At 38.0% G+C, this 14,284-nt stretch overlaps 1 protein-coding gene across 3 annotated transcripts in view; it reads right to left on the bottom strand.

Annotated features, from left to right (window-relative positions):
- Positions 1–14,284, bottom strand: part of SLC12A1 (solute carrier family 12 member 1) — a 78,743-nt gene that overhangs the window by 19,724 nt on the left and 44,735 nt on the right. For all 3 annotated transcript variants that reach the window (XM_040968498.1, XM_040968495.1, XM_040968496.1), the window contains exons 17-19: positions 10,319–10,459; positions 7,749–7,855; positions 3,446–3,528 (exon numbers count right to left, since the gene is read on the bottom strand). In XM_040968498.1, the coding sequence (XP_040824432.1) occupies positions 3,446–3,528; positions 7,749–7,855; positions 10,319–10,459 (331 nt within the window). The remainder of the gene's footprint in view (positions 1–3,445; positions 3,529–7,748; positions 7,856–10,318; positions 10,460–14,284) is intronic.

Below are 14,284 nucleotides of genomic sequence, written 5' to 3'. Positions count from 1 at the left end.
TGGCCTTCTCTCTTTTTAACATTCTCAAACAAACATTGGGAGGTTAACATCTTTAGTTCTTATACCAAGAACAAAGACTGACTTCTGAGTTGTATTTTCATGCAAATGCCAAAACTACATTGAACAGTAGTTAACAACATGTTCAACTGCGTTATAAATTCACTGTACAATAACTCATTAGAGTGGCTGGATTTTGAAATTTAATTTGGTTGTCCCAAATATTCTATTCCCAACCATTTTTTAAAATTACAACCTTTTAGAAATAGGCAGGAGTATATGGATCACAGCTCTGAAGGAATAGTCAATTATCTGACAGCAAAATGGAGAGCAGGGAAGTCCTTAGGGGAACCACATTCTATGCCCATTTCATAGCATCTGTTTTCTGAATTAATTATTAAGTTATGATCCTTTCCTTGGTGAATGAACTCAAATCCATAAATGCTCATCTGAATCAATGTGCCAAACCCCAGGTGAAGTCCAGTTGCATTGAAGGCAGGAAGCAATCCTGCAGTGGTTGCCTTCTAATGAAGTAATTATTTACTATGCTGCCATCTGTCTTTATTTTGCCAAGCTACTCGATCAGACACAGCAGTATCACCATGCTCTGAGATAGTTATAAATTGTTCCATGCTTACATGGAATACTTGACCACAATATACTGTGAATTGTGTTTCATCCCTAGTCCTTGCCAGTATAATCTGGACTTTCTGTTGTAGATGGCAAACTTGATAAATACCACCAGAAAGCTAACAATGTAAAATGCTATGTTTTTTTGTGCTGTGAAGCAATAAATTAATTTATTAGGAGAAATTATCAGTCATAAATAATGGGCAAGTTGTGTAATATATAAGTTAGAATGCTATAAGCATCAATCTTATTTATATCAAAAGTTATTCTCATATAAGCCTGTGATACAGTATGGAAATAATTGTCATTACTGGTAAATTACCTATAAAGCTGATTTCTATTCACTGCTTTATTAACTACAGTATATGGGCACTCTGAATTGCTAATATTTCCTTTAAATTATAATCTGTGATGACATTGTGGTGCCTGTGTTACAAAAGCTATAGTGATAATCATTAACATAGTGTAATGCAATACTTAAGATTTATCAGGCTCTTATTAAGCCCGGTACTGCAGTATAATATAATGAAATGCAAGCCTATTTCTTCCAATTCAAAATCTAATATGCGGTTTTTCTCATAAATTATATAAACTTCAAAATAATGCATGAAAATGTGGCACAAAGTTAATTTCTATCATTATGCTGTTGTTTTTCCTCATGCTCTTCTTGTATTTGTATAACAATGTTTTTGTTCACCCTAGATAGTTGGTACTTACAATAATTTTATTAGCATCCAACTGTATTTTTCCTTTCTAGCTAAGAAGCAGAAATAGTTGAAACATCGAAGTTGATTTAAATAGGATATGTTTCCTGGGAAATTAAAGGGGGGATGCATTTCACTGCTGGGATTCTTTGAGGAACTCTACAGAATTTGCTTGGTGTGTTGTTTCACAGAAATAAACTGATAGTACATTTTGGTGGATAGAACAGTGATGGGTGGGTGCAATATTTTTCAACTATATCACATCTTTCAATTTTATAACACCAAAACAAAATGCAAAGCAAACGTGGAATCTAAATGCAAAATGTTTTGGCATTCTCATTCTTAAGATAAATACTGCAGCAGCACAAAAGCTAGGCAAAAAATGAAGATAAGGCCTAATGCTAGTTTCTTGTAGTTGTCCTTAGAGGCGCAGGCAGACTGCCCCTAGGCTGAGGATTTTAAGGAATATGTGGAAACTATTTTGTCCTAATCCTGCATCTCGGATTTCACCACTGTCTGTCAAGGTGAAAGTTATCCTCTTTGTCTAGCTCTTTCTTTTCAAGGTAGTAAAGTGGCCTCAAGCAGCTCTGCCAATTACCAGCCTGTGACCCCTGGGTAAGTCTCAGTTTTATCAGCTGTGAAATGGAGGTGATGATAATGCTTTCCCGATAGAGGAGTTGAGATGATAAATGTTGTATGAGTCTGTGGAGTGTGATACATGGCACAGAATAAGGGTTCAGAAATGTTGGCTGTTGTTGCTACTCTCCATTCCTAGTGAGGCTTCCTTGGTTCAAGCTGTTGTCTCTTGTTTTGATTATTGCGGATGTCTTTTGACTTCAGTTCTCTCTGAGTCCTTGCCTTGTGAAAATTAAGGAATATGAGACACAAAACTCACAACTGACCACGTTGCTCTTTCACTTATTCCTTTTCACTGGTTCCTCATTATCTACAGCAGATGGCACATGCCTACTTTTCAACATGACAAATGAGGCTTTTCCAGTTGGAATTCTTGCAGGGTCAGCTTCATAGCCAACCATTGTCTGCTTCACAGCAATCACCCTAGTGATGTGACTGTATCTAGAGGCTCATTTAGCTCATTGCTCCCGTGTCTTCATCATTGTCCGTGTTCTCCTCCTGACCAAAAGTACCATTCCCCAAACTCTCCTTCATATTTTCTGTCTCAACGTTGCCTGGTTAGCTCCTACTCAGAGCTAACTCCTAGCTCTCACTAAACCACACATGAAACCTCAGTTTCTCCTGGGAGCCTCTTTGTGGTTAGGTATCTCTTATCTCTTTCTCATAATACCTTACTTGTACCCATGAGCCACTAAAAATATCCATTTCCCTTTCCAAGGCTGTGCATCTTTTGAGTGTTAAGATAGTAATTATTAAGCTTGGTCTATCCAGGACCTGTGTCTGCACTATCCATGCCCAGTATGCAACAGGCAATGAGATTTTACCTTTTGTCTAAGTGTTGTGTAGACAGTGGTCTTTATTGTGAAGTTCAGCTGAAGCAATGAACCGTGGATTCATGTCCTGAATTAATCTTTTAGTCATTATTTACATGTTTCTCATTTCATACACAAAGAAAGTATGTTTAAATTCTAAGACGAAACAAGTATACCAAACTCTACAGAGTTAAAGCTGAGAAGCACTAATCTGAACTAGTGTTTCCATCTCTGACATAGATTAGCAGTTCACAGCATGATGCAGCCAGGCTCATTTCCATGTTAGCTACAAACCAATTCACAGGCAAAATACATGTTTTTTCTGAGGAAGGAATTAATCTTCATTTTCTGGAACATCTTGCAGAAATTAATTCAGCAGGCTATTTTGCTGAAGCTGTTTATTTTCTTTGATGCTGGCTTTGTGATTTTGTGATAAGAAAACTAATTGATGACAACCTAAAATTACTGTATGTTCTGGTTAGCAGGGCCAAGACCACTTGTGTTAGCAACTGGAAAAAACACTGGGAAGTGCACAATTGTGAGTTAGCACTGCAATGTAAATCCCACCATTAGGGAATTTTGTCTATATCATGACATGCTGTGTCTCTATTACCACTAGAAGACCAACATCAGGCACATAAAAGATGCTCAATAAATATTACATACCTTGAACCTGAAGAACCTGAGAAATGTCAAAACCTTGGCTGATTCTGACAATGACCACGCCAATCTCAAAATCAAATGCATCACTGAAAGGAGAAGTAAAGTTGTTAGTATTTCCGTTTTTAAAGTATTTATGTGAAAGGCAGACACACACATACACAACAAACACACACATCCTCTGGTTTACTTCCCAAATGCCTGTAATATCTGCGACAGGGCCTGGCTGAGTCCAGGAGCTGGGAACTCAGTAGGGTCTCCCATGTGGATGATAGGGACACAAATGCTCGAGTCATCATGTCCTACTTCCCAGAGTGGGCATTAGCAGGTCAAGACTTGAAACCAGACACCCTAAAACAGATGCAGGTGTCTCAGATGATGTCCTAAATGCTAACTTAACTGTTCCTTTAACACTGAAGTTTTGGACAGATATTAAACTTGTTTTTAGACTTTTGATGTAATAAATACTTTAGAATATAGCCAAGAACTTATGCCTTTAAGCCTTTTAAAAACATATTTTAGGTAGAAGTAATAAAATCATTCACTCTGAACAGCATCTTTTTTTTCCAGATAATACTATCAATTAGAATTCTAATTAAGGGCTCATCATATAGTTTTACATAATTGAGTTGCTTTTACATTTTTATTTAAAAGGCAAATTTTTATAGAGAGAGAAGAGATGGAGAGAGAGGTCTTCCATCTGCTGGTTCATTCCTCAAATGACCATAAAGGCCAGAGCCGACCTGAGCCGAAGCTGGGAGCTAGGAGTTTCTTCTTTTCCACATGGCTGCAAGGGCTCAAGGTCTCAGGTCTCCACTGCTTTCACAGGCTGTAAGCAGAGAGCTGGATCGAAAGTGAAGCAGCCGGGACATGAACTAGTGCCCACAAGGAATGCCAGCATTTGCAGATGGAGGATCATTAGGCTAAGCTATTGCACCGACCCAGAATTGTTTTTATAAAATCAGCAAAATAATTACCAGCATATTTATAGCTGAGTTAATGGCCTGCAAAGACTTTGAAAATATTATTTATCCCCCAACTCCCATGAGGAGGGTTCTTCTATGACATTTTTGACATCAAGTTTATGATTAAAAATGACTCCAGTTTATATCATGGATTTTGGATAGGTCATTGGGAGCAATACTTTTTCATGGTAACCTGTGTAACTGAAGATGGATCTTATACCTTGTCTATTTCCCAAACATTGGAAATAGATTATAATAGAGAAGTAAAGGCTCTCTGATTTCTACTCCTGTAGTACATTTTTTCCATGAATGAAGATAGAGGCAAGCCAATTAATTATTTCAGTCACAAAAAAGCTTTTTCTTGGGTGGATGTTTTTGCTAGCAATTAAGATGGGTTAAACATGCAACTAAAGTTCCTGTCTCCAGGTCCTGCAGACATACACCCTGGGAGGCAGCAGGGATGACTACTGCCCATGTTAGAAACCTGGATTGAGGTTGTGGCTTCACTTTGCCTTCAGTGTGGGAGCACACCAGTAGATTGGAGCATTCTCTTGCTCTTTGCTGCTGTCTCTCTCCTTCCCTTTCTTTCCTGTGCCTGTATCTCCCTGCCTTTCAAATAAATAAATAGAAGCAAACATTTGTCTTATCAGTTTCTTGGCTCAATCTCCTGTAGATCTGAAATGCAATACCTTTTACTATATGCCGCCCTGTCCCTAGAAGCAATGCAGTGTGTTTACCTTACCATAGGAAATCAAATTTCCAAAGGCCAAAACGGATATGAGTTGTCAGATAATTTTGTAAATAAGCTCACTGTAATGTGAACATCCACTCAAATGTACACTTAACAAAACAGATCCATACTAGTGCAAGTTTCCACCAAGTAAATTACTCATACACAAATATTGTTTCAAATTTTCCTTGACCATAAACCATAGAAAAATTTGTCTTACAGAAAAAGTTCTAGATAATGTGTTAGATGTCCCAGTGCCTAAACCATGTGAATACATCTCCTTCTGTGGTTAAAAGGACGTTGTAATGTGATCAGGTTCACGCCTTTGGGATGGGGGGATGAGCTAGGATTATCTGAGTGAACCAGGGTAATCATAAGGAGGAGGTCATAGTGCTGTGATAAGAGAAGACCTTGACCACTGTTTGCTAGTTGTTAAGACTGAGAAGAGGACCTTGAGTGAAGCCTACGTGTGGGCAGCTTTAGAAGCTGGAAAGGACAAGGTAAGGAATTTGTCCTTGAGCTTCGTGAACACAGCCTGGCCCATACCTTGGCTTAATTTAGCACAGGGAGATATGTGCCACTTTTTTAACCCACCTAGCTCTGAGATGAAGTGCATCTGTGTTGTTGTAAGCTACTCAACATGAGGAAATTTGTTAGGGCAGACATTAAACACTCATGCACATGCTAACTAAACGATTCTTAAGAAGAGGAAAACAAAATCTCGCACTCAAAAAAAAAAAGGCAAAACACTATGTTCTTGAAATAATATCCTCATGTTAGCAACTATACTGTTCTGTAAGTCATGAAATAACAAAAACCTGGAAAAAATGCAGTAGAAACACACAACTGCCTTATATTCACTCCACTTTATTACCAAGGTCAATTATTAATTAGTTCAATATTGCTAGGTTTGGTTATTTTGACCCCTTTGAATGTTAAGAATGTTTGGCATTGGGGGGAGGTTGGTTGGTAGATGATCTTAATAATTTTTTATTGAATAATGGATTCTTTGATTGAAGAATCACATTGCCATTTGCTTCCTTTCCTTCCCTCTTTCTCTGTTCCCCAGTGCACTTCCAAGACTGTACACTTCAGCAGTTGACTGTGATTCTAAGTGTATTAAGTGCTGTGTACTGTTTATTTAATATTATAAATTAGTATTGCCATATAATACTAAAATTCTGGCTTTAACCTAATGGTTTAGCCTTCATCTTCTAAATCAGAAGGAGCCAGCTGGCAATGCATAGTACCCAGGGTTTATATCTTTGGTAAATGATGCATTTAATAAATATATAGCCTCCTTACATTAGAAGGACTGTTAAGTGAATTTCAGTTTGGTCAGTATTGCATAAAATTCAGGAAGATGAAAATTATTTTCTCATACTTCTTTTAAATAGAGCTAAGAATGCCTTTGTAATTATGTCACATAAATCTGCCTAAAATGAGGACAAGTGAAATGCTTGTTATTGCTGGGGGCAGAGGAAATAGCCTAGTGTGAGAAGCATTAAGCATGTGATTGTTTTGAAGAGTTAAAGATTTCTTCCCTGTAGTTGTACCAACTTCCAAGTGCTGTCATACCTCCCAGGGCATGTTCTGAATGCTGTGGTGCAACATCAGAGCCTCGCCACATCCCAGGCACAGAACAACTTGCTTTCTTTTTGTTGACAGAAAAGATGGCTGTCAGGCATAACATTGCTTTTGTTGTGCAAATATTTTCAAGGCTAGAAGAGAGACTTTCTAGAATGTATCTTTGTGTAGGGAATTAATTTTATTTTACTTAAAAAAGGAAATCAAACCAGGTAATATTTTGGGATACATATAAGCATACATGCTTGTGGACACACATACACACTTTTGGAGGTAACAGTATTGGAAGTTAAGTTTGAATTTGAATGGTCTTGGGTTGGAATCCCAACTCTGTTATTTAACTAAACTGTGATTTTTTTGCATGTCACTTACATTTTAATGTTCCTGTTTCCATTTCCATTAAGAACAATAATGTTATTCCATACTTTTCTAAAGATAATGAAATGGGATAGTTCATGATAAGGATGTTAGCCTGGTGCTTGCTAGTCTGGTAAGGTTTCTTATCATGATCTCATTTCCAGGAGTCTCCAAATGTTTAGTGGTTGAATGACTCACCACCTTAAATTACATTCTCTGCATAAACTGATTTTGATACACCTGGTTGCACAAGCAGCTGGATTATAGGATCCCTTGTTGACTTTGGGATAGTGAATGTATTACCCAGTGCACAGAAGTAGGACTGACTTGAATGTTATCAGCCAAACCAAGATTCCAGGTGTTTTGGAAGAAAAATCTCTTCATTACCCAGCTGTTCTTTGATTTTACTTTCCTAAACATGCTGAAATTGTAAACATTTGCCTTTCCTTTGACACTAATGTCTCCCCTCACTATCACCTGCTCCCACACTCTCTCATCTCTTCTATGTTTGTTGGTGTTGTTTTGCTTTGGTAAAGAATTTAGAGTATCAGGAGAATGTGCTTTTCTTGGGCAATTTGATCTGACGCAGAGTGTTGTGCGCAGTACAAGTTATGCACTACCCTGGTTAGTGCTTCATAAACAAGAGAGCATCTTGAAGGCCATCACTTACTGTATAATTCCCACGTAATTCTCAATCTCTGTCAAGGGAGATTTCCTCCAGTTTCTTTTATATCCCATCACGAGCGTGTTTGGCTTCATTCGTCCTAAGCCTGAGGCCTAAAAAGAGGACATAAACACTTGGGCAATCCTTGCTGTACCAGGAAACTACCACGGCAAATGAAAACTAATGTCCGAAAGAGCACCGAAGTAATGTTCTGAAGATTCTGAAGATTAGATTACATTTTAGTGCATGTCCTTCATGCCCGTACCCAAGCATAAAATAGGAAAATTAGTTCTAAATCATCTCAGCCATAAATGGATTCTGGATGACAGAAATGTAGCTTTTCTAAATTAGCAGTCATTTGCATTTCTTCTGACACACTCATTAAAATGGTTCAATAATTTAAAATCAAGTGGGGGTCGGCTTAACTGTTGATATGCATGTTGTAACTTAGTGGTTCAAAGCTCATTTCTACCTGTTACAACCATAATGCCGTTTGCAATAAAATACATGTTTGGAAAATTCTTACTCTAAGGATCACTGAAATTTCTGCCTATATTATTTATTGAAGAGTGACTGGACTGTGTCTCTAAAAGCTAATCATCTTGCATGGCAGTATCATTATTAGCCATCTTCCATATCAAAAGTTTTGTTTCCCCCATTAGATGGTTTTCAGTTAATGAAATTTAAATTGGCAAGATTATAAAAGCACCTTTTAATCACTACGTGCTATTGGCAAGATTATAAAACACCTTGTAATCACCAGGTGCTATGGTATGTGTTGCAGGAGAGTAGTGAGGCATACTCATTGGCCTTAAGGTAGAGGAGAAAAGATACACATAATTCTAAAAAAATAAATACAAAGGCAATAGAAACCTACACAGAAGCACAAAAGCAAAATCTGGGATTCCAGCTGAGGGCTTACAGCTTCATGGGATAGGTGGCATTTGCTCTGAGCCTTGGAGACTGGTTAGACCTTGACAGGTGAAGATAAGAGGAGCAGTGAGAGTAAAGGAAAGCCATTCTGGATCACAAGAAAAGTGAAAGAAATGACCAGAACAGGACATTGTAGACGTAACAGCAGTAAGTTGAAGGAGATAAATGCCAATGGAAGGTTACTGAAATATACTTTACCTCCAGGATATTTGGTGTTTTGTTTTTGAATGAAAACGAAATAGTTCCTTAGAGCCAACATTTGGCACTTAACAGGTATGTGGCAATATGGATTAGATACTCTTCCATGACTATAGTTTGGAATGTTGTCAACCGTATTATTATTTCTTAGATTAAAGAAAGTTCTATCCAAAATGTGATCACTGGTGTTGCTTCCATGTGATACCACTCTGCCCTTCTGCCATGAGCTTCTTCCCTCTGCTTGTATCTGAAGGAATTTGTGTGAATTTGTGCATGTTCAATTTTTTCACCATTTCTTCCAAATTAACAATTATTTTTCATACCATATATTTTCTTTCCCTATTCTTATTCTTTATATGCATTTCCATCCATAGTTGAAATTTTTATTGTTTTACAGGCTGTGGTGTAATTTTCTATTAAATGTGTAACCTTCTCAATATATTTAAGCCAACAGCTACTGCAAAGTAACTATTTCTGAAAGAAGAATCAGCATTTTGCAGTGAATACCTATTTCCATGGTTTAGTGAATTAATAAAATGCAAGGAGCTGCTCATGGCTGGCGGGTCTTTCAGAGACTGCTTCCTTGCATGTGTAGCTACTTTGTGCAAGTGTTCTTTAGACAGGAAATCTTTAAATTTTTTTAAATGTCTACATTATTACAGATTAACCAATTTACCCCTTGTGCATATAAGTATTTGAGTTACCTTGAATTTGTGTATTTCAAAGTATGGCACTTAAAAAGCCAAAGATACCTATACTTGGGCTTTTCAAACATAGAAAAGCCAAAATGTTTAGAAAGCCAAGCTGTACAATTTCTGAGGATGCCTTGTATTGGTTAAATGTTTTTCTGGCACTCTAAATTATAGAGATGGAAACGAGGGAAAGATTTTATGTATCTTTTATAGAAGAGATAAAGAAGGAAAGAATAATGGAGAAATGATGTGCCTCACATTGAGCAGTAGGAATCCAACATTCTGAAGATAACTCGGTACAAGGACATTTTATGCCTAGATCACCACGCATTAATTTTGGTTGAGTCTAGCATCTACCCTTACACCATTTGCAAAAGAAAAAAAGAAAAAGAATGCCTAACTTGAGCTTTGCTATCTGCAGTATGACATGCAAAAACAGTTTAAAGTTTTAGCAGGATCCCTACCCACCAGCACAAATTTGCATTTCAGTAAGTGTGGGGACCTAATGTATGCTGGTGGTCTAAGGCAATCTAATTTTCCATTTCCAACATATCTCATAGTGATAGAAGCCGCCCCCCCCACCAACTTTTGTTCTAGCTCTGCTTAGCCCCAAGAATTAAGAAAGAACTCCCTAACCATGTGTATTGATCTCTGAGGTGAGTTGCTAAGCCACAGCCATTTCACTGTGAGAGCTTCATTAACATGGAGTGCTAATTGTTGACTATGTCTGCCTTCCTTCAATACCATCCTTACCTGAAGGAGACTTCGGACACCATCCCTAAAATAGTCTGCTGCCACCGCAGCATAAAAAGCCTTGATTTTGTTCTTTATAAGCCACTCCTGTTTTTTCGCCATGCCACTGTTCATCTCCTTAACGCACAGCTTGCGTGGTCCCTGTACAACACAATGAAATATTGGTTAGAAGAGCTGCTATTATACATCACACTGCTGTTGTTTTCTAAAGGACAAAAATAGCTAGCAATGCCCTATTGAGGCAAGAAATGGGAGAGGGAAAAATACCTCACTAAAGAGGGTTCATGCAGCTTTAACCTTTTTGGGGGGCAGACTGTGAGCTTACATTATTCACTTTCCACCCCATATGTCTAGATTTATTAACACCCGGTTAATGAGTTTTCATGCTGAATGTAAGGAATCACTGAGGGCATACTGGTACATGAGGAAAATACTGAACATGTAAAACACGAGACTGAGGATAAATACACAGTCAACTTCTGGCTCAACAGCAAGAGCCACTTTCACACCAAAGAAATCTCAGGTACAAATCGCTAAGAAATGAGCAGAGTTCTTGGGAGCTAGAACATGGTGAGCTGTGAATCCTGCTATGAACTGCATGTCTTGACAGTTCCATTAGGTTGATATATTGCTTTTTGTGTGGTCAGACTACCCTTGAAGCTATTCCTTGTGTAAGTGTGACACACTTCTGTTCAGCTTAACATTTCTTTTTCACTCAATACATTTGATAAAAACAGAAGTTCACATACCTATGGCATAAGAAGAGTTGAAGAGATTAAAAGAGGCAGTTATTATGATAGATAAGGCATTTTAGAATTTCCAAGTTTGAGTCTGAAAGCCAGTTTTTAGCTAACGTTCTGGTCATGTTTGTTCTTTAAAGGATCAATGTAGGTTTTTATTTTTTTCTTCTCCTTCCTAAATTTAATTCAAAAGATATTTCTGGGAGTAGGCATTTGACTTAGCAGTTAAGCCATTGGTTCCAATACCTCCATCCCATTTCATAACACTGGGTTTAACACCTGCATCCACCTGTCAACTCCAGATGCCTATTGCAGACCCTGAGGGGCTGGCTTTGTGATGCAGCTGGTTAGGATGATATCCCACATCAAAGTGCTGGCTGCTCTTCTTCAGTCCAGGTTCCCTGGGAAGAGAACAGATGATGGCCCAAGTGCTTGGGCCCTGCCAGCCATTTGGCAGACCCAGATGGAATTCTGCGCTTCTGGCTTTGGCATGAATCAGCACTGGCTGTTGCAGCCATCAGGAAGTGAACCAGCAGATGGAAGAGCTATCTTGTTCCATCTCTCTCCTCCTTTCATCCCCTTTTTTCTATTACTGTACCTTCCAAATAAATAAAATATTCTGGAAAAAAATAATACAGACCCTGAAAGACAGAGGTCATGGCCCAAGTGGTTGGTTTCCTGTCACAACGTGGAAGACCTAGGGTGAGTTCCTGTCTTCAGCTGCGTCCTTTCTTGACAGGTCATTGCAGGTGTGGGGGGAGTGAACCAAGATATAGAAGTGCATGCTTTCTCTTTCTCTAGCTATGTCATTTTTTCTATCTATGTCATTTAAAAATTTTTCCTTTTTTGTATTTTTAATTTTTTCTTTAAAATAAAATAAATTAATATTTGCTTTTATTTATCTGAAAGAGTTGCACAGAGAAAGGAAGAAAGACAGAGATGGAAAGAGATCTTCCTTCCGCTTGTTCGTTCCTAAATGGTCGCAGTAGCCAGGGCAGTCCAGGCCAAAGCCAGAATCCCAGAGTTTTTTTTGTGTGTCTCATGGTGGTGCAGGGGCCCAAGAATGAGGACCATCTTCCATGCTTCTCAGGCACATTAGCAGGGTGTGGATCAGAACTGGTTAGCCAAATCTCAAATTTGTACGTATATGGAATACTGGTGTCACAGGCAGCAGTTTAATCCATTCGCCAGGTCCAAATAAATAAATTTTTTTAAGTTACCGTGATCATCTATTACATGTAAAAAGTGTTAAAAGTTCTACATTCACTCCATAATCATTTTAATTCATATATTTATATTTTGTTGTGATGCCTTCGATTTCACATAAATCACATGCTATCAATACACAGCATTTCTAACAAGCTCCTAGATGACATGCATGCTGCTTGTCCTGAGACCATATCTGGAGTCATGTTTTGTAAGATTTTAGATAGGAGAAAAAGAGCACTGGGATATATGAAAAAATGTCTAAGCTTTACAGTCAAACACAGATATCTAAGAATGAAGCTTGGCTATCTTGGAAGTCATTAATTGTTTCCAAGCTGTGAAGTAGAAATGCACTGTCTGTCATAAAAGGTTGTTTGGAGTCGTGAAAATAAAGTTCCAATACAACGTCTGGAAAATAGTAAGAGCTTATTCCAGCACGAATTTTCTTATTGTAAATGAATGCTCACAATCTCGTTGAAGTCTCAGATCCCATTGTCTTACTGTGTTTGCTCTATAACAAAGCTGCAAGAACAGTATGCTAAGAGTCAGGATCTTAGGTTTAGATTTGTGTCTGGCACTGACTATTCTGGGTGTGTCATTTGTCCTATCTTGATGTAGTCCCAGCATTTATAAAAATAAGGCAGCTGCCTGAGTCGTCACTGCCCAGTAAGATAGTCATTATCCAGTATTTCTAGTTTGCTTTTGAAACGTGGCTAGTCCACACTGAGATGTGATGAAAGTGAAAAATATGTACTGGATTTTGGATGCTTAGTACCAGGAAGGTAGTAAATATCTCAATATTTCTGTATTGCCTATATATTGAAATATTTTGGATATATTAAGTAGTAAATATGTTATTAAAAACAACTGTATCTATTTCTTATTTCTTTTTTTTCTGGTGACTTGAACATTTTAAATTGCTCATGTGGCATGCATTATATTTCCATAACAGAAAAGGAGATAAGTTCTGGAGTCCCTTTCATTTTAATATTCTACTTAGATGAAATCAACGCCTTTATATGGCTATTTTTACAATATATTTCTACAATGCCAACTTATAAACTTAAAATAAATACCTTCATTGAAGATAAAAGATGCAGAGAATCAAGAAGTATAGTTATTAAAACAAAAGACATGAGCAAAAAAAGATACATTTTATGGATCAAAGGTGGCCCAGATTTTCTAGTCTGTCAATGCGTTTTCATCCATTAGTCCTTTTTCGGGCATTCTAGACTCCATCAACAACAAAGGAGAGAAGGAATATTCTACTGGAGGAAACCCAGTGGTAATAATAGCTGTTGCCTGAAGAATAAACAATTAAAATGTTGGGCCATCGGTATATTGAGTTGTAGTACATGACTATGAGCCCTTGTGGAAAATGGCATTTATTTGAATAAATGTAATCAAAAGTATCTATTAGTATCACATAAATTCATATTAAATATGACTAAAAGATTTATTTTAATACCCAACTTTGTGCCAATTTGAAAAGGTAATAAAAATATTTCATGCGAGTTTGGTGCAGTAGCCTAGTGGCTAAATCCTTGCCTTCCACGCTCTGGGATACTATATGGGTGCTGGTTCATATTTTGGCTGCTCCACTTCCCATCCAGCTCCTTGCTTTTGGCTTGGGAAAGCAGTAGGGGATGGCCCAAAGCTTTGGGAACCTGAACCCCTATGGGAGACCTGGAAGAAGTTTCTGGCTCCAGGTTTTGGATCAACTTATCTTCGGCCATTGTGGCTACTTGGGGAGTGACCCAAGGGATGGAAGATCTTTCTCGTTTCTCTCCTTCTCTTCCAAAAATAAATGAATAAATCTTAAAAAAAAATTATATAGGAGCTGGCATGATTGCTCTACTAGCTAATCCTCCGTATTCAAGCAGCAGATTCCTATACGGGCGCCAGTGGTGTCCTGGCTGCTCCAGTGCCCGTCCAGCTCCCTGCTTATGCCCTGGGAAAGCAGTTGAGGATCGCCCAAAGCCTTGGGATTCTACAACCACGTGGTAGACCCAGAAAAACT

Source organism: Ochotona curzoniae, unplaced genomic scaffold, assembly GCF_017591425.1.
Source record: "Ochotona curzoniae isolate NIBS_2020 unplaced genomic scaffold, NIBS_Ocur_1.0 scaffold_4701, whole genome shotgun sequence".
Taxonomy (NCBI): domain Eukaryota; kingdom Metazoa; phylum Chordata; class Mammalia; order Lagomorpha; family Ochotonidae; genus Ochotona; species Ochotona curzoniae.
The sequence above is the reverse complement of the archived record's forward strand: the minus strand, read 5'-3'. Positions and strand labels throughout refer to the sequence as shown.